Source organism: Ips typographus, linkage group LG3 (assembly GCF_016097725.1).
Source record: "Ips typographus isolate SLU linkage group LG3, UJ_Ityp_2.0, whole genome shotgun sequence".
NCBI lineage: Eukaryota > Metazoa > Arthropoda > Insecta > Coleoptera > Curculionidae > Ips > Ips typographus.
Window position 1 is genome coordinate 10,238,287 of NC_138424.1, and position 21,287 is coordinate 10,259,573.

Consider the following 21,287-nt stretch of genomic DNA (forward strand, 5'->3'; position numbering starts at 1 on the left):
TAAAGATTCTGCTAAAGATGTTGAAGCGGAGTGTTCGTGTGTGCTTTGGTTCTCTTGATTGACTGTTACAGATGTTGTAGTTTCCAAGTTACAAGGGCTAAACAACTTCCGTGATACTTCAATTTTTCTTTGTATTGACTCTTCTATATATCCTTCTGCTACATTGGAAGAAAGCCATCCTCCGTGTCTTTTCAAAGTGAGCAAATCACCGCCGTTTGCCACCAACATGGTTGCCGAAGAGCGCCTTAGCCCATGTCCGGTATATTCTTCGGGATTTTTTAGTTTTAGTTATTTTGCAATAAGTTTTGGAATACCACTGATAGTATGGCACCCAACATGTTGAGCGTAACATCTTTGGTTTCGGTATGCAACAAATAATCTTCTACTCTCCATATGTTTAGGGCGGAGATCTGCGTTTTTACGGTAAATTGTACAGGGATCGAATTTGCAATTTTCATTGGTAATGGTAAAACTTCTTGACCTGTGAGTTTTTCCATCTCGTAAGAACACGACAAGGAAACGCTCATTATCTTCCACATCATCTAAACTCAAACGTATTAAATCATCTCTGCGGCATGCACCGAAGATGCCAAACACTAAAATTACTTTTGCTAGTAGATATTCTCCATCTGAAGCTTCACATAAAAATTTGGTTACTTGTTCTGCTGTAAGAATCTTCGATTTCTTTGGTATATATCCTACAGCTTGTCGTTTCAAAAAAGCAATCGTTTTTGGATATTGATGGTGAGTATTTTCTTTTATTGCCAAACAACTCTTTAAGGGCATCGGTAAAGCAAAACGTCTTATGGGAGATTCAATGCATTTTATGACAATCTTTTAACCCAAATTAAAAAAAAACTAGGCTTGATATTGCTGTTTTTTAAACGGCATATGAAAGAAGACACTTGCTGGAATGTGCGAAAGTCAATATAATATTAATAGTACGTCAATCAAAATATTTAGAAGCATTTTAACAAAATGCTAAAATTACCATAATTTTCAAGTCACTATTTTTCCTACCTGCAAAACTTTTTTGGTGACAAAAATAACTTTCGCACATTCCCCAAACATTTAGCTATTTAATAAAAAAAAAACTTGCAAATAAGTTAAAAATTAAAGTCGTAATTTGGGTTAAAAGTTTTCGGAGCGGAAATCTTGCATCTTTGTTCCATATCACTCTAGGAGTATCGTCGCTTAAACAGTAATGTCTGTGTTAACACTGCCGTAGTTTTATCGACAGAAACAAAGAACGAACAGTGTTTTTTATATATTTTTCTGCACGTAGGCCAAGCATCGCGATCGAAAAACGTAAAGTCTTTACCGATCCCCTTAACGACGAAAGAAGAATCGACTCCATAAAGTGGAGGATTTCATAGTGTTGGCTTTTTCAGAAAAATATACTAAAAGAATATCGTCACTCACAATTTTGATTCGTTTCTGAGTCCGCCATTCGGTAAAACTGTTATATTCTTGTTCATATCTCAACCTGGATTTCACTGGTAATAAATCTGCACTTACTTCTGCCGCTCGTTGTAAGATATTTTCGGGAATATCCCGATTTTCTTCACAATCTGAATTCATTTTTGCAAAATGTAATAAATCACCGCCTTCTTTACAAGAAAGCCTAGAATGTTACTTTTAATGGCGGCGTTATCGGATTTTTTTTGTACACAAACCTATGGAGATGCAGTAGAAAATATGTTTTTTTTTATTTTTTCGTGTAGTTGATTAGAAGTTGTGAGTGAAAAATCAAAGAACGCTTCATTCCTGATCCAGATATGTATAGATATAGCTTTTTATATCCAATAAAGTCCAGCCAAAGCAAGTTTGGTTAGAACCCTTTGTCTTGGAAAGTACAACAAACTAATGTAAAAACTGCTCAATCAAAGAAAATTTGGAAATCCTTGAATCTAGGTAAGCAAAACTGGTAAATGGGTTTTATATTATTACCAAGACCTTTCTTTTAAAATGTAAATGTGCCAATGGAACTTCTAAAAGCTGTCCTGTCTGAAAGCTGTCCTTAACTCACATAAGTCACATACCAATGTATGTAAGAGGCAATAAGTTTACTGAATGAGAAAGCATATTGTACTTACCACTGAGTATTGTGTTGGAGTAAAATCATTCCACTTCAAAGCTTTCAACCACTGTTGGGTTCGAGCAGGGTCTTTTGGAAAGTAAAAGACTGACACTTTTGGGCCTTTCACCAAATTGCTTTTAGAAATTTGGCAAACAACCAGTGGACGGCATATTGTAGAGGCAATAGAATTTAAGTTAAAAAACCAACCACAAATTATAGAACAATGAAGGAACAATAACAATAGTGATAACACAATAAAATGAACACAAACTACACTTTCACTAGAACAATAAACATATAAACAACAATAAAATTACTTTGGCAAGTAATCCCAAGTCTTGACTTTAAACCTTAAAAATTAATTTAATCATCCAAAAACTCAATTTCCACAATACAAACAAATGCAAACTGTCAATCCCATATTTCGGCCATATTGGAATTTTTGGCATGCACCTTCTTGGCTTTCTTGTACAGAGGGCGGTGAATAAATACATAAATACTTAATTTTCTCTGACAGAAAATAAAATTTGTCATTAATAAATAAATCGTTGCTATAGACACATTACTCGTTTCTTTTTTTTCTTCGGGTTGCCATAGGATATCTAGTATCATGGATATCTATGTTTATTATTAAGCGCACGGAAAGAGGGATCGGGAAAAAATTTCCGTGCGCTGTTCCGAAAATGTCATATTTACTGTATTTTATAAACAGTTGAAAATGTAGTATTTTCTGTTAAGTATAATAAAAAAACTATTTCGGACGTGTAATAAACGATACTTTTCATTATCAGACTCTGAAAAATGTGGTTTATATTAGTTAAACATGTTATTAGGTTAATACCTTAACATTGATAGTGACAAAATAGTTTGTTATTGTTGTTATAAAGTTCATGCAAGTAGTTATGTCAATGCAGTAGAAAAATGTGTTTTAAACAGATTTAATGTCCGACAGGGCTATTATTTCATCAATAATGCCACTTATTAAGGTCAATTATCTAAGAAATAATGCCCTAGGGCGTTATTTTTCATAATGCCCTCAGGTGAGGTCATTATGAAAAATTGTAAAACCGGATTGTTCTTATAATGCTCTTGGTATCTTAATTACTATTACTAGCTCATATTGTAGTATAAAATCATTCTATATTACAGATTCGGTTAAATGGAGAAAGTTTTAGACAATATTATGTGAAAGTTATTTCCGGTTTCCAAATTAAATTATCTTTCTCCTTTTTCTGGAAAATTGGGAAAACGTCAGAGGCTGCATTTTACAACAATTGCTTACAGCTCTTCAACAAAGCTAAAGAGAGTTTTGAAACCTACATTAAAGGCACTTTTTTAGGTAGAACACGATGACGTAATAATAACAGCGCCTAAACAATCCTTTTCAATGATGTATTGGATGATGGCATTATTTAGTTTCTAAAGGACAGAAAAACGTTTTTTAAAGTTTTGTTTGTAAATTTTCTCGACAAAGTTTAAAAAAATAAATAAAACTTGCTTACGTTTTTGATTTGTATTTCAAATCGGGCAGTATGACCAGTATGACGTAGTGATCCATTGACCCATTGACTCCATTTCCCCAGTCGGAATAAAACAATCCCCAAAAAATATTTTCATACATTTTATTTTGTTATTCCTGAATTTTAATACATTTCATCAGTCTCTAACTTTCTCCGTTTTCTTCAAACTGTCACTTTTCTTCGGTTTCTTTAAAAATGACAGGTGTCCTTAATTGACAAGTTTTAATTTACTTATGACAGAAGATTTGTTGAAACGTCAAAATATAGCCAGTACTATTGATCTTATTATAATATGTTCGGAAATAGAGTAGTAGTGCAAGTGAACAAACTTTTTAAAGATGTCAGCACTATCTGACATTTCCTATCTTGGTTCCTGTAATAGTTAAGAAGTGCGTTTCTTTTGTCAAGATAGAGTTTTTATGAAAATAACACTAATAACTGAGAAAACCGGCCTTAAACCTGTTGTGTACCGATTTTTAAACTATTTTGTGTTTTCCTATTCTCTTCAATTTGTTTATAACATTTTCTTTCGATAATTGTCATTTTTCTTTCCCTATCTTCTTTAGAAGTCGGTCTCTCTCGCTCTTTCTTCAAATTGTCATTGATCTTCGGTTTTTTAAAGATGACAGGTGTCCTCATTTGACACGTGCCAACTTGGTTACTATATACTAGGACAGCTAGAAATTTCGTTCAAACGTCAAAATATAACCCGTAAATTCAGTTTTTTATGTCAACACAATTCTCTTTAAAAATTTACAAATTACCAAGTTATTTGACATGAAGTGTAACTGTACTAGAAATATTGGAGGTGTCACAATTTGGTTTTTGGTTCCTATGACAGTTATCAGTTGCGATCTAATGTCAAAATGTAGCCCAAAACCTCTGTTTCCTTCTGTCACAACAGAGTTTTTATGAAAAATACTAATACCCGGCCTAGTACACTGTTGTGCACACCAAACTTAAATATAAAACCCAAAAGGAGTAATTTTTTAGAGTAGTAAGTGACCTAAAATCCCCAGTTATGTTTCTTTTATTAAAAGTTATTTCCCTAGTAAATATTTTCCTCCCAGGAAAAAACCTCCGGAAGTAATATACCGCAAAGAAAAAAAATCTCCTATTTTTTGGAAAAAATAGTCCCTAATCTGGCAACCCTGTTGCACCTTTTATTTTGACTTTTACTTTGACGTTGACGTACCAATTAACGGTCACTTATGAATTTGAATAGGGTTAGGTTCAAAACTGGTTTATTGCAGTACTGTTTCAATGACATTGGATAGAAAAGGATACACATTGTGGGGTTCTATGATGGCCAAAATAATAACGAGATGAATCAATTTTAGTTGGATTTAATTATAATTATTGAAATTGCATCAAAACAGTAAAACTCGTAAAAACATAAGTGTGGTTATTTTTCTAAAATCAAAATCTATCCCCCCCCAATGACAGTAATGATATTTCTCTGTCAGTCCGCAATTGACATGACATTTACAAAGCAGTGTTGCCGTACCTCATAAGCAAACCACTACAACATACACTGATTGAAAAACGTCACGAAATAAAGCGGCATTGCTGAGCTTGAGCTAGGTGCTTTACAATGTTGCCAACAGTATCAAAAATAAGTTAGTAGTAATTATTTATTGTAATAACTGTAATTGACATAATAATTATTATTTTATATGTATTAGTATTTAATGAAGCTTTTATTTATTTTAAATGTTTTTAAGTCTCTTATCGTTTATTGGTTAATAGCTTACTACGTTATACTGGCGGGATTATTTTTAGGTTGTTCTTCTTAAATATGAATTAGAAAAAATCATGAAAGACCTCCATTGGCAATTCAAGCAATAAGCAAGCATTGCAATGCAATGCAATAAGCAAAATTAACTAAGTCCATATGTACAGCATTTGTGTAAATCTCAGCACAATGGATAGTTTGTGATTGGACAAAAAGCAGCAAGCTGTAAGCTGTTTTTTTGACCAATCACACCCTGATGCTGATTGCAACTACTGCATATAAATCAACATTATTTTGACATATCAGCATCTATGTAGGTGTATTAAAAATTCTTTAATCCACCCACCAAAAAAAAAGAAACCCAAAAAAGGCGTTCATATTAAATGGTCATGAAAAGGAAAAGTTGAAGACAAAGATGCGCATACAACAATAGCATAAAAGGATATGCGTAATTGAAATTCGAAAAAGGTTTCACCAATTTCCTTCCTATGAATATATAAACCCAGACACGCGTCATTGTATAATCTATTGTAGCCTGTAAGTGTAGCCTTGGCCTAAGAATAAACTATAATATGTATAATAATACACTTTTAGGTCTGTGCGTGGGTTTGTTTAATTGATTTTGGTTCAATGGACTGTCATTCACAAATTGCTTGTTTTATTGTCTGATTCCTGTTAGATTAAAAAAGTGAAAAAAATGCAGTATTCGAGGGTGTAAATCAAGTAATATTCATTTCACTTTTCCAACTGATCTAGATTAATGCACAGTAAGAGGTTGAAAGTTGAGAAATCATATTATGTACCTAGACTATTATTGGTTTATTAGATTGTAGTTCTTACCAGTTCAGTTCCCTTTGTCTTGTTTTGACAAGTAAAATCCGGCCACTAAGGTCGTTAAATTAATTATTGTGTGTACAATAACGTTTGTTGACTTAATTACGTCATTTATTTGATACCAACTTTTAATAAAATTAAATAGAATATTGATCTAGTATCACATATTCGTGACTATTATCTAGAGTAGATAATAAATTACAAGACTGCTGATTGAAAAAAAGTAAAGTTTACTTGTCGCGTGTCTAGTACCCCATATGGAGCTCATTACGGTTTGATCGATATGAGGGTCCGCATCGCTCTATTGAAAATCATCCACAATTTCTAATTAAATGTTACACGCTCCACTAAACTTTCGTGTTGCGTGTTATTAGATCGATATAAAATTATCGTATCCACTGACCTAAGAAAAACGACTTCGTTATAAATACCAAATTTATATAAAATACTAAAATAGTTAGTTGTAAAGTGACTGTTTAAGATAATAATAAACCGCAGCTGTAAGTAAAAAATAAAAAAGATTGGAGGTGCCGGGTATCGATCCCGGTACCTCTCGCATGCTAAGCGAGCGCTCTACCATCTGAGCTACACCCCCGATAAATACTGTTTGACGGATGTCATTGATCCTCTACTTTCATTGGTCTTTTTTCAATAATACTTTTTGGATATTTAAAGAGTCGTATCTTTAAATTACTCTAACTATTTTTATTAACTAATTAAATAATGACAATGTTCCCATAAAATTAAAATTTTTACATACATATTTACGCAACACTTTGAGTTAGATAACCATGCATACACGAAACTGTATTCTTGGTGACATATATTTGAAAAAAAGCCAAACTTCGTTTGCAATATAAATAACCGCATACATGAAATCAAGTTTATTTGATGGTTATTACCTTGATAATCATAAGCGCTATTATTGTTTCTCTGTCAAGTTTTATAGAAAGTTTTCGACGTTGTTGGGTTTTTATTTGAAAATAAAACTAATTTGTGCCAGAAAACCGGTTCTTGAAACACCCCTGGAAACGTAAAATAATAAAAGAAGAAACTCTTTGAAAAAGAGTGGATAAATAAAATGATTTATTATTAAAAGACAATTTAAAATTTGTCTGATTGTTGCCATCTATTGACTAGCGGTATTACTACATTGTTACTACATGGGACAAAATTACAGTGTCCCGTTTTATTGGTAAGTGATGTATGCAACCATTTATGCAGCTCGCCGTTTTTCTGGTTGCATTGTTATCGTATTATGCGATAAAAAATCTTTGATTCATGAAAATGTTCTGTTTATTTTTCTGTTATCAGAAGTTACTGAATGGTAAGAATTGTCTATAAAATACTGCAGTATATTTTAAAAAAGGAACTTGTAATATAATTCGTGTTAACCGACTTTCCTTTTTATCTTCCTATTGGTAATAATTTGCAACTGAAAAATGCTTAAGCTGAAAACAGGTTTCGCAGTAACCAATGATCTAATTTATGATCCTGTGTAATTCAAAGTCAAAATATCAGTCAACAAAATAGGAAGGCAATCCTTGCAACATTTTTGAAGTTAAAATTTAATTTTTTGAAACTACGTTAACTACTTGGGATCATTAATTGGTTCATCAGGTACTGCAAAATAAATTTTAAGCTTTGGCTAATCAGGAAACATTTTTTCCTTATAAAGGATCTGCTCTCAAAGTAAGGTCTCTTCTAATGTTGTCCTTCCTATTACAATGTTGTCAAATTAATCTAAAATAAACTCTTTGTTAATAGAAGATATGAAAACTAAAAACAGACAGGAAATGCATGGATTTAAGCACCCACCGTGACGTCACGAGTAGTATTAGACTTAGATTTTGCATTGTTAAGCAATTCACATTATTTTAGGCCAATCAGGTTCAGGATTCTTTTGACATCGGTGACGTCCAAATTTATTTAATTTTTGTGAGGTTATGGATATTGTTATTGATTTTTCAAAAAGGATTCAAAATTGGTGTTTTTAATATTTTTCGATTTTTTAGGCCCAAGAAAATGGAACAGGCCGTCGAGGACATAGAGAATAAGGTTAGTATCTAACCCATTGAAGTCCTCAACAAACTACTAATGATAATTTCTTGGGGGTGTTGTTAATAATTAAACATGCCCCACTTTTCAATGCAAAACAAAATGTAATATTCACACAGATGAAGCACACTGACGCTCGTCTGGATACCCTGGCACTACAAGTAGGGAATATTGAGCATGAAATTTTTTCTGATGATGGTCAAAAAGTGGAAGTTCACAACCTGCTCAAATCAGTAAGTGAGGTCAAAGACAACTACCAGAATTTACGAAAAGAAATCTTGGAGGTATGTTTACTATATTTGTTTATGACTCGGTTTTAAAAACTGTTTAAAAGGTTCAAGATCTTCAAAAACAATTGAGCACTACACTAAACTCCCAGTTGAGGACCATGCAGGCCAAATTCCACTTACTGAAAGAGAAGGTCACTGTTGCTGAACAGGCTAAGCTTAATGCCAGGCCGCGATCACCAGCATAACTTCAGGACAACCACAAATAAGTATTGTTTTGGCTTATTAGCTGAGTTTGCTCTCTTCTGAATTCCATGTTTTATTACATTTAAGCAGCTACTTTAGTGTTGAGCTATAGGCAGGCTAATTATAAACCTGTACAAAAACAGGAATGAAACTGTTAACTGAAACTATTATTGTAATTCAGTTTGGGGCCGCTAGCTAAAATGGGAAGTTTTATTCAGTTATTTGGAAAAACCTGACCTAATACCAGGCTAAGCTTTTTGTTAATTAATGTTAAGGTTTAAAGCCTTAACCATAATATTTTTTATAATGATGTTTTTTGGAAGGGTACTAAGGAAATGAAGACTGAATTTTTCCTTAATTAGTGCATGACGTTTTATCTGTTGTGGCATGTGTTTGCTTTACAGCTTATTTTAAGTGAAGGTAAGTACAGGGTGGTTCTAGATAATAACAAATACTAATGTCTATTAACTGTTTTTAAATTGTTGTGGTTGTGCTTGGCATGTTTAATAATATTTTTCAATTATGGTTACTACATAAAAGAGTGAGATTATTGCCAAATTTGCTTGATATTTAATAAAAGCATTAAGTACAGGTTGTAATATGAAAATTTATGCCTAATTTATTGATATAATTGACAATTAAACAGGGTGTATAGTTTTAATACTACACAAATTCTTTGGTGACAATTAACTGAAGTGGAGTATTTGAGATATACAGGGTGATTCAGGCTGATGGTATATTAGAAGTATCTAGAGAATGACTCAATATTTTTCATTGAAATTTGGAATGTAGCCTCCAGCCAGATCAGCCGGAAAGAACACCAACTTTTGATTTTCAAATGGAACACCCTGTTTTTATCTCATTTTTGAATTCCTTGCAAGAAGACTACTAATTAATGTTGCTACTTTCCTATACCTATCTTGCACTGTTTCTTAGATATTTTATAAAAATGGTGAATTTGTCAGCAAAACGGTGGTCTAAACTTTAATTAAATTCTCAAGTCCTGAAAGGTTTGCTGATGTTACCTTTTGTTCTCAGTTAGACAATATCACAGGGTTGAAAAAATCAAAGACTCGAATGAAAAAACCTACAGGGTGGTCAATATTTACCTTTAAAACTTACCGGAAAAACTGTTAATAAGTCAGAAACGGTTGAAGTTAGGTAAAGGAAATATATACATGGATTTGTTCTAAATTTAATGTTCTTTTAGTACAAACCATAAAACACCGATGGATCCATTTAAAAAACGGACATTTCGCAGTTTTTTTTATCTGTCCGACTAAAAGGTAAATATTGACCACTCTGTAGGTTTTTTCATTTTCTGTCTCTGGGCTTTTCAACCATGTTGTATTGTCTGAGAATTTAATTAAAGTTTAGACCACCATTTTGCTGACAAATTCACCATTTTTATAAAATATCTAAGAAACGGTGCAAGATAGGTATTGGAAAGTATTAACATTAATTACTAGCCTTCTTGCGAGGAAAAATAAGATTGAAAACAGGGTGTTTCATTTAAAAATTAAAAGTTGGTGTTCTTTCCGACTGATCTGGCAACAGCGTTAAGTCCAAAATATTTTTGAAAGAGAGTTTGGACCCAACCTAAGCTACACTCCAAATTACAGTGAAAAATATTGAGTTGTTCTCTAGATACTTCTAATAAATATACCATGACCGTGAATCACCCTGTATTCTAGAAACAGTATGGAACTGAGAAAATGCAAAAAACCTTGATTATATTCCATTTGAAAGATGACATTTTTAAAATGTTAATATTGCATTCATTTTTAGGGCATTCTGTAGAACTATTTATTTACTTTCACCAAAGAATCATAATGCAACTTCTTTCAGTTCTATTTAGATACACCCTGTATAAGTGATTCTTGATTGCAACTGACTAGTTTTTTGCATCACAGCACAGAAATGACGTATTAAGCACAAACATATTTGCATACTAACCAATTTGTGATACAATTTGTACCCCCACTACATACAGGGTGTCCAACAGTGGATGGTACTTTAGACGTTTATGGAGATCTAAGTTAGGGTGGCTAAAAATTAATATTTTTGACCCTTACTCCTTACTTACTTAAAGCAAATTTTTAAAATGATCCTACGTCCAGATCTCCATAAAGGTATATGTACCATCCACTCTTGGACACCCTGTATATCTTTGTAGGTAGTCTTGGTCTAATACAGGGTGATTCCAAAGTTGGATAACTTGTTCCATTACCAAATAGGGCTTTAAACACAATTAGAATTAACTGTTAATTTAAATTTTTGAGCTGTCTAGATGGACAGTTTATACTACCAATATAAGGAATTCAATCATAGTTACTTTGGAAATTTATTTGAAGAAAGGATGAGTTCATATCTTTGGAATTAACTCTGTATAAACCTCCAAACAAAGTTTCTACTAATAATGCACACTTCAGACTTTTAAGGATTAAACTTTTAGGATACCCAGATTTTAAGGGACAACATGTGTCTTGTAGGACATGCACTTTGCTCAAAACTCAATTCAGACTTCATGTGACACTAATAATAATTTTATAGTACTTAGATGCAACATTGTAGGTTAGTTGTGGTTGTTGTTCCAAGTAGAATAAATAAATGGAAACAATTTAAAATGATATTCAATCTAGATATTACATTGTCTCAACACCACAACAAGGAATTATAAACCACATTTAGGGAAGTTATTATCCTATCAAAGTTGCTCAAACTATATTCAAAATATTACTAGATTAATATAGGCACAGTACCTATAATAATTAATATTGTATTTAAAAAGGAATCCCAAAAACCAAATAAGTACAATGTGTAACAGTATTATTAGGTCAATTTTAGTGAAGTTTTTTTTAGGTCATATACACACTTATAGTGACTAACTAGCACACAAGTTTATAGAGCACTAATTTTGAGATTTTAAGAAACAATAATACGAATCTGTGTAATTTTATGTGATATAGATTTAAATAAGCAATGAAAGTCATAGTATTTTATTTCGTTGGTTTAATAAAGTTATGTGTATTAAAATATTCTATTAATTAAATTCCTTTGAACCTATGACGGCACAAGTACGTGCAAAGCTAAATTTTGCATGAAAAGAGGTTAATTTTAGTTGTTCCTGGTACTTCAGTTCCTTCGCGAATTGTCAAGACAACTAAAGGAATGGGAGCAATTATTTCAAACAACAAAACAAGTAGTAAATAAATACCATTTATTTACAATAAAAACGTGTGTTTATACAATAAACCATCAGGCTTTAAAGTAACTTTATAATACAAACTGGCAAGGTCTTTGACCACCTTTTTGACTCATTCGTAAAGTACTTTTTAAATGCGCCCTGTTTTCCACTTGTTTTTAAAATTTAAAAGTATACTCTTCAAATGGCCCCCGTCTATATAATATTCATGCAGCTTACACCAATGACGAATTATTACTTATTATATCTATTTAATAATTTCGAAGCTGTCGTCAATTTTACATAATATGCGACCGATCTAGTGTATGTATATCAAAAATATTTAATACACTGGTTCATCTTTCTAATTACATTTATGTCATAAAGAAAATTTATTGGGATATTGAGTAATATTGAACAATTAGGCTGTTTTCGCAAAAAAGTTACACTTTTTTATACTATTTTATGATTAGGGTTTAGTTTTAATATACAGGGTGTCCAACTGTAGATTTTAAAAATGTCATCATTTTTCCATCACTCTGTATAGACCATTTATGGTAACAAAGTTGTTGTTATTTTTTATTACAATAGGCAACAACGCCAGTTTCAATTATTCATAAGCATTTTGTCGGTCACCCTGTATGTGGTTTTAAAAATAGGTGCTGAATACTTTATTTACAAGGTTATTTACATATACATATTCGTAGTTTTTGGTTGGCCCTTTGTTTAACTTTTACAAGAATTGGAAGCATCGCCCTTTATTAACACTATAATATAAATAATACTGATGGATTTTCACCTAAAAATACAATAATAATACGTTCAGCAGACTTGTTATCTAATACCGTCATGTTATTGGTTCTCGAACGCGTTCACCCTGTATATTGACGTCTGTCAGTTGTGATTTGATTAGTTTCGTTGTATTAGAAGCCGGTTTTTGTCTGCTGCATCAACAATTTTACGAATCACAGGCAACATTTTGTTACAGTTTGTTAGTCCTAGCAGTAGGTTAGAAGGGCAAACTTGGAAAAATCGAGAGACTTTGCATTCTCTTCGCTGGACTCGTTCTTTTCTTCTCCACGTTTTTCCCGGAGGATTTTCATCTTTTCCTTTGATTTGCTTTTTGGTGGTTTCTGGTCCTTTACCCTCTCTGTAGAGTCGTTTTTCTACATAAAGAAAGTTTATGTTAATTTTATTTTACGTTTTAAGTTAAAGTTCAAATATTAAATTACTTCTTAATATTATTAGATTTTTACCGTGTTTCAAATGAGTTTTTATTTTTTATATTTGCAATTTACTGAAAGACACATACATTGGTTAATTTTGCAAGCCTCTTCGGTAAAAGATGTCCTGTGAGAGACCTTGACATTAAAAAGTGTGTAAGGAATACAAAGAAAGAAGAGAGAGTAATACGAAGAAAGAAGAGAATCCTTAGAATATCATGGGTAGATAGAGTGACCAACGAAACAATACTGGAAAGAGAAAAAAAGGTGATGAAAACGATTAAGAGAAAGAAACTCGAATATCTCGGACATATAATGAGCAATTACAACAAATACAAACTCTATCCTCCAAGGAAAAGTGTTTGGCAAGAGAGGGCTTGGAAGAAGAAGGAAATCATTGCTCAAGAACCTAAGGACATGGTATTCAAAAACAACCACAGAACTGTTTAAAGCAGCAGTCAACAAGGCTATCGCATAACCAGGATGGTCGCCAATATTCGAAACGAATAGGCACTGGAAGAAGAAGAAGTAATACAAGTTCTACATACATAGATACAGCACATATGTGCTAACAATTTCCAATCCATGTAAGTTGAACTGTTTTGCAAATAAAAACGAACAAAATTGGGTCAACAAAAATTTAGCATTTTAAAGTTGGAAAGCTTGTCAGGCAGTTGATGGTTTTTCCACGAATTTGGACGAATCGAAACAATATTCCTAGATAATTTCGACCGTAGAAACTCAAATCTGATGTTCATTTTGTTGTAAGTACCATGGATTTGAAATTGATATTAAAAATGACAGAATTTCTGCCAAATTAATCGGTTTTTATTGTGAAAGTGAAACACTCTAGTTATGCCACTGAATGCTGGGGTGTATATTGTTTTTGAGATACAGACAGTTACTTATGTTTTTTAATGAAGAGCCAGAAGAAATAATGATAAATATTTACTTTTTTTATGTAGTATCTGGAATTCATACTATTAAAAGCAAATATCGCTTCCAGGGTGCGTATTCTTGAAACGAAGGAAGAGAATTATCACGAGAAAGACCTGTAGAATGTGACAGGAACCCGCCATTGTCAGCTTCTTCTGTCACATTCTATCAACACTTCTCTCAAGAATTTCGTTCCCTGCTTTCAAGAATTAGGCCACAGTACACAGTTGCTGATAGCACAAACATGACGGAGATACGGAATTTTCAAAATTTTGATGCAATTTCTAAAAAAAGTTGAATTACTCAAAAACGGTTAGAGTTACAAAAATTATACAAGAGATCGAAAATACTCAGAATAACTTTCTGCACCCAGTGGTTTACACCCCCTTAGAGCCGGGTAAACGCGGTCACAACTGGAAGAACCTTAATTTCACATTTACTGTTTTTATTTTGGTTTTTTTGAACACCCTGTTTATGTTCAATCGTGTTGTGGTTAGTACGGGGTGAAAGAGCAGTTCAAGACAAACATTTTCAGCTTTTTACAGTCGCTTATACCACAAATATGTCGGATATACGGAATTTTCAAACTTTTGATGCAATTTCCAAAACAATAGTAACAAATCGAATATCTCGGGAACGATTAGTGTTACGGAAATTTTACAAAAAAAAGCAAAACTGTTCAGAATAACGGTCAACCCCCAGTCGACTAGGTTTTACACCCGCTTAGAATTTAGAACCATGTAAACGCGGTCATAACTGGCAGAACGTTAGTTTCAAATGTTAAACTGTTTTATTATTTGTTTTTTTGAACACCCAGTATCTATTGAATCGTGTTGTGATTAGCACGAGGTGAGAGAGTAGTTCAGGACGAACATTTTGAGCTTTTTACAGTCGCTGAAACCCCAAAAACAGCAAAGATACGGATTTTTCAAAATTTTAATACAATTTCCAAAAAAAAATAAAAGAAGTCGATTATCTCGATAACGGTTAGAGTTACGGATAATTCACAAGAAACCCAAAATATTCAGAACCGGGTAAACTCGGTCAAAACTGACAGGCTGTTTCAAATTTAACTGTTTTTTTTGTAAACACTCTGTATATGTTCAATCGTGTTGCGGCTAACATGAGGTAGAAGAGTCCAAAACCAACATTTTGAGTTTTTTTACAGTCGCTGAAACTCCAAAAACGGCCAAGATTTTAGGAATTTACAAAATTTTGATACAATTTCCAAAAAAAAAATTTTAAAGTCGATTATCTCGGAAACGGTTAGAGTTACGGAAGTTTCACAAGAAACCAAAAATGTTTAGAATGATCTACTGCACAGTGCATCCAGTCGACTAGGTTCATATCCACTTAGAACCAGGTAAACGCGGCCAAAACTGACAGGCGGTTGTTTCAAATTTAACTGTTTTTCTTTATGTTATTTTAAACTTAAACATTCAGTATATGTTCAATCGTGTTGTGGCTAGCACGAGATAGAAGAGTCCAAAACAAACATTTTGAGCTTTTTACAGTCGCTGAAACTCCAAAAACAGCGAACATACGGATGTTTCAAAATTTTGATACGATTTCCGAAAAAAAATGAAAAAGTCGATTATCTCGGAAACGGTTAGAGTTACGGAAGTTTCACAAGAAACCAAAAATGTTTAGAATGTTTTACTGCATCTAGTCGACTAGGTTCACACCCACTTAGAACCAGGTAAACGCGGTCAAAACTGACAGGGGGTTGTTTCAAATTTAACTGTTTTTCTTTATGTTATTTTATACTTTTCCCCAAAAATGGTAGAGATACAAAATTTTTATGCAACTTCAAAAAAAAAGTACAAAAATCGAATATCTCCGAAATTTTTTTGTGTAATACATTCACAAATTCATGTTCAATTACCTGTCAAACTAGACGTTATTTATATTGTTCAATACATTTATTAACATCCTGTCTTATGACAAGATGTTATGTTATTTTGTTTTATCTTAAAAATAATATGCATTAAACTAAAATTGTGTCAAAGAAATAGACATCTTTGGTTTTTATCAATTTGTGAGTGCAAGTATTTAGCCATTTTTCTATTAAAGTACACTTTTGGCATAAAAAAGTCCTGGTTTTCTTATTACGGAGCACCGCTTCACTTAGTATTGACTGTGTCAGTTATTATCATGCAACACTCTGTATATTGACAACATACCATATGTAAGCTAGATGAATACTCTTTTATCTTGTAACTAAGCTCAGCCTTTAACCGCCACTCTTGCAGATAAAAGTCTTGTTTCAAGTTGGTGCCTTTATGCCTTAGCAGGTTATGCCACCTGAAAAACAACGGTTAGACGCTTATAAATTAAATCAGTGGATCCTTTTAAGTACCTGGTGAGCATTTGAAACATCCGGGCTTTTTGTCCGAATTTACGGAGGTGCTTGAAGACCCCGATAACGGATTCCCGATGCGTCGCACTTATCCTGAGGGATTTCCAATAGAATTTTAACGCTTCCAGATGGTTGCCTGGAACGTATGAAAACTGTAGCAAGTCAGGAAGGACCAAAATAAATGACGAACCTTTTTTCGTCAGCCATTCGCCGAACTTGGCCGCGTAGTAGGGAACGTTTGGGTTGAGTTCCACTACTTTTTTTAAAAGATTGGGGACGGTTTTGTGATTGGGGCCCCTCAAACGGGCTAGTTCCAAATAAGCTGGAGTAAATGACGGTTCTAAATCGATGCATTTTTGAAGCATTTGTTCGGATTCGGTGGTTTTGTTGTTTTTCCTAGAATTTGGTAATAATTAATTAATATGATAAATTATCAGTCTTTAAAATGTTTAAAAAGAGAGTCACAAAGTGATAAAAGTTGACTAGCACTAAAAGTAACAGATTAGGATATAAGTCCAACATCACTGTAGTCAAAGAGGAACATAATTGTCATTTTTGTAGTTGTCAATTAGATAGGGACATTCTTATTTATTAGTAAAAGGTTTGACATATTAGGCCTGTTTACAAAGGCAATTTCTAACTGATTTCCAACAGAAAATCAAAAAACTGTCGGTTGTCATTGGTTGAATGTTCACCTGACTATGATATTTCCTGACTTCCGGACAATGAAAAGTTGGGAATCTTTTCTGCAAACAAACTTATTTACTGTAAAAAACAACAAAAACAGTAGCTAAATTACAAAGATAAAGTTTGTTTTTGGGGTTTTAGTAAAAATTGGTTAAACACAAGTGAGCCTACTACACCCTGTATAATAAAAACTTACCGATATAGTTGACCTAAATTAAAATGAGCATTAACGTGATTGGACGCGTACTTAATGGCGGCTAAAAAGTGCCTCTCAGCTTCGTAGTTGTTTTTGAGGATGGTGCCTAAATTGTTGTGAGCGCTGGCATAAGTCGGCCACAACCTAAAAATTACCATTTTTGTAGTATAACCACAGTTACACAAAAAATGTAATCAGTCTTACTTTAGGGCCATGTAGTAGTGCGATTTGGCTAGTTCGTGCCTGGACGAATCCCTTAGGAAATTTGCATAGTTGTAGTGCATTTTGGCATTGTGAGGTAGAGTTTGAAGGCCGGCCCTGTAAATAGTAGAATACTATTTTTCAACTGATTTTCACCACGCAATAACGTAAGTTATTGTCTTTTTAACATAACAAGTCAAGAATCTAAGGAGATTTAGTAATCTTCTGATGATTACTCTGATTTTTCAATACTTTTGTAGACCGTCTGCAAAGTTTAGTATTAAACCATAGTGTTTTCATAATTTGTTAGATGATGATGCACATTTTAAGTAAAAAATAAATGTTTTTATTTTTAATGATAATCTCTCAGACTAAGATGTAGTTATGTTGTGTAAAAGATGATTAAAACGCAGTTTTTAAAAACATGGTAAATTTAGCGTGATAAGATAAAGTAAAATTGTAAAAGTAAAATTTAGTGTGATTTTTGTGTGTAGAAATTTTATCAATTTTACCAGTAAATTTATTGGTCTATTTAAAATTTGCTTGAAAGATATCATTTTCCCCATTTTTCAATATTGTCAAAATAAAATAAACTCCTGAAAAATAAAGAGAGACTGAATAAAAGGCTGTTTTGATTTGTTATTTATTGTTTTAGATATTTTTGTTTCACAATAATAAAATGAATGAAGTAAAACTTTTCTGACAAAGTGATTCTTGTACCAAATGAGTTCCAATCGTATAACTTTTTTTTATGAACAAATAGCCTTTTCGAAAACATTGCATTTTCAGCTTTTTGTCACTTTTCTTCATTATCTCATGTTTAAATTATGACAAATAATATCTTTTTGAGATGAGAACAATGACTGAATATGAAGATATTACTATTTAAACAATGTATAATTTATCAGTAATTTAATGACAATTGTCAAAATAACTCTCATACATTTCAGAAACACGTCTAGTTTTGAAAACTGTAAGGAAACTGTGTTAAATTGTAATTCTTGCAAATTCTAGGCAAATTTTGACAGTTTTGACATTTGTCACAGATATCACGTGGTTTTTTGAGTATCAGATAGCTAGACAGTCACGTGGCGACTGTCAAAATAACTGTCATACATTTCAGAAACACATTTTGTTTTGAATACTACAAGAAAACTTTTCTAAACCATGGTTTTTGCAACTTTTGAGCACAGTTTGACAGTCAGGAACAAAATTGCTTCTCAAACCCACTTCGAGTGAGAAAATAACTGTTTTAAGCACATTTTTGGAATCCTCATTAAATTTCTTGTCCAATAACCTGAAAAAAAAAATCACAAAACTTGGTACAGTCAGGGAGAAAAGAGGTGCCAAAGTTTGAACTGCCAGAAACACCGTTTGAAAGAACAGTCAGGGACAAAATTCCTTGTAAAAACCACTTGGAGTGAGAAAATGAGTGTTTAAGCACATTTTTGGGGTCCTTGTTAAGTTTCATATCCAATAATTTGAAAAAACACTGCAAAACTTGGTACAGTCAGCAAAAAAAGCGGTATCAAAGTTTGAACTGCCAGAAATACAATTTGAAGAGACAGTCAGGGACAAAATTGCTTGTAAAACCCACTTGGAGTGAGAAAATTACTGTTTTAACCAAATTTTTGGAATCCTTATTAAATTTCTTATCCAATAACTTAAAAATCATAACAAAATTTGGTACAGTCAGGACAAAAAAAGGGGTATCGAAGTTTGAACTGCCAGAAATACAATTTGAAAGGACAGTCAGGGATAAAATCGCTTGTAAAACCCACTTGGAGTGAGAAAATGACTGTTCTAAGCACATTTTTGGAATCCTCATTAAATTTGTTATCCAATAACCTGAGAAAAACCCTACAAAACTTGGTACAGTCAGGGAGAAAAACGGTGTCAAAATTTGAATTGCCAGAAGCACAGTTTGAAACGACAGTCAGGGACAAAATCGCCTGTAAAACCCACTTGGAGTGAGAAAATAACTGTTCTAACCACATTTTTGGAATCTTCATTAAATTTCTTATCCAATAACCTAAAAATCATAACAAAATTTGGTACAGTCAGCAAAAAAAGCGGTATCAAAGTTTGACTGCCAGAAATACAATTTGAAAGGACAGTCAGGGACAAAATCGCTCGTAAAACCTATTTTGAGTGAGAAAATGACTGTTTTAAGCACATTTTTAGAATCCTCCTTGAATTTCCTATTCAATAACTTGAAAAGCACTACAAGAGTTGGTACAGTCAGGGAGAAAAGCGGTGTCAAACTTTGAACCGCCAGAAACACAGTATTTGTAATTTACCAGTAATTTACTGTTAATTTACCGGTCAAATTTTCCTGGAAAAGTAAAATATTTACTTTACCAGTAATTTACCCATCAGTATAAAACATACAAATATTGATTTTTCTTTAATCAGCATAATAGCAATAATTATAAGTTAAATTTAATACACTTAAACTATGGGAATTAATTGTTCACACAATTCGGTGTGTTTTCATATGGTCTTTCCAAGTTTTTAAGTGATAATTACAAATTTAGATAATGCCAAAAATACCTTAGATACCGTAAAAACCTTCAATTCCTCTTGTTAGTAAATCTTTCAGTCACAAATTTTTGAGTAAATCCTCAAAGAAATGCTCTATGTATACATGTTACTTGGTAAACAGATCTAACAGGTAACCTTTCCTACAACTGAAAACACATCTCTAGCTGCCGCAATGGAAAGACTGAACTCTAGACGAAACTGATACAAAATTTAACGGAAAAACCTTCGCTAATCCTCAAATGCACTGTCTGGTATAAAGAAGCACTCAGTCGTTTCCTGCTTTGATATTTTGATGGTTGCAAATCATAAATATTTCCACCGCATTTTAAGATTTGACTTAATATTTTAAATCCCAGGAGGAAAACAGTGTAATTCTGGCTGTGCAAACTTAGTTTTGGAAGACGCATAATGTTTCCTTCATTTCGGGCTCCAAATGCGGTCTTGTAAGTACGGGTTTACGGAAGTACGGGGTCTGTGACGCTAGTTTTGCAATCGGGGTGTTTACCTAAAGACCATCCATAAAACCGGTTATCAACGCTTGGGTTAATCTCCATCAAAAATGCAAATTTTCTATGATTTGCCTAATAGCAAAAACGCAATTTTTAATCGTTTAAGTGTAAACGCGATAAAATGTTCCGCATAGTACGCTAACTTTTATAACGGATTAACGCCCCTTTGACTTTGAATAATTAGCAGTTTTTAATCGCCGCAATATTAGTGAATTTCCCATTTGCCGGCCGACAGGAATTTGAGTAAAGGAGTAATGAGAATAATCGTGCTAGATCGCCTAGGAAAATAGGATTACCCGCACCGTGCCGATCATAATTAGCAGTTTAAGTAAAGGTGATTGATTTTGGATTTAGTTTCAATTAAGGGCACAATGTTCTGTTTAGAAATCCCATTTTGGTAGCCCTCGCTGTAATGCGCAGATTTTGGATAAAAAAATACAGCAAACCCAAAATTACGTGTATTTTCTGACATTCTCCGATAATATCAACAAAGTTAGTTTTTTTGAGTCATCTGAATTTAATCTATTTAGCTACATAGGCATCTAGGCTAGACAACAGTTCCAAAATTTACTGTTAGTTATTTACTACTCAGACACTTGGTGCTCTCTAAAAATTCTTGAGCAAATATCTCCCTTTTGATGCTCTTAAGTACAAAATATCTCTGACTTTTTCTGAAATCTGTCAAGGAAAAAAGTTCAGAAGATTTAAATTGTTTTTCAAGGAGTCACAGATTTGTGAGTAACAAATA

The 21,287-nt window shown here is 32.8% G+C and overlaps 2 protein-coding genes and 1 non-coding gene across 3 annotated transcripts in view; 1 reads left to right on the forward strand and 2 right to left on the reverse strand.

Moving 5' to 3' along the window:
• Window positions 1-6,691: 6,691 nt before the first annotated feature.
• TRNAA-AGC (transfer RNA alanine (anticodon AGC)) lies at window positions 6,692-6,764 on the reverse strand. Its single transcript has one exon. It is a non-coding gene; the product is annotated as a tRNA-Ala (tRNA).
• Window positions 6,765-8,068: 1,304 nt separating this feature from the next.
• On the forward strand, window positions 8,069-11,736 carry LOC145726429 (uncharacterized). Its single transcript, XM_081975477.1, has 3 exons — window positions 8,069-8,227; window positions 8,347-8,511; window positions 8,562-11,736. The coding sequence occupies exons 1-3, from the start codon at window positions 8,195-8,197 to the stop codon at window positions 8,700-8,702; spliced, it is 339 nt and encodes a 112-aa protein (XP_081831603.1). The 5' UTR covers window positions 8,069-8,194; the 3' UTR covers window positions 8,703-11,736.
• Window positions 11,737-11,903: 167 nt separating this feature from the next.
• Window positions 11,904-21,287, reverse strand: part of LOC145727174 (protein O-mannosyl-transferase TMTC1-like) — a 267,670-nt gene continuing 258,286 nt past the window's right edge. The window contains exons 11-16 of the mRNA XM_081976649.1: window positions 17,490-17,603; window positions 17,286-17,429; window positions 16,593-16,798; window positions 16,403-16,538; window positions 16,227-16,347; window positions 11,904-13,050 (exon numbers count right to left, since the gene is read on the reverse strand). Of these exons, the coding sequence (XP_081832775.1) occupies window positions 12,883-13,050; window positions 16,227-16,347; window positions 16,403-16,538; window positions 16,593-16,798; window positions 17,286-17,429; window positions 17,490-17,603 (889 nt within the window). The 3' untranslated portion in view covers window positions 11,904-12,882. The remainder of the gene's footprint in view (window positions 13,051-16,226; window positions 16,348-16,402; window positions 16,539-16,592; window positions 16,799-17,285; window positions 17,430-17,489; window positions 17,604-21,287) is intronic.

Bases quoted from the DNA above. Each gene is read 5' to 3' on its own strand.
- LOC145726429 (XM_081975477.1), top strand. From the start codon at position 8,195: ATGGAACAGGCCGTCGAGGACATAGAGAATAAG. The intron at 8,228-8,346 runs GTTAGTATCTAA...ATATTCACACAG, and splicing joins TCGAGGACATAGAGAATAAG to ATGAAGCACACTGACGCTCG. The intron at 8,512-8,561 runs GTATGTTTACTA...ACTGTTTAAAAG, and splicing joins TACGAAAAGAAATCTTGGAG to GTTCAAGATCTTCAAAAACA.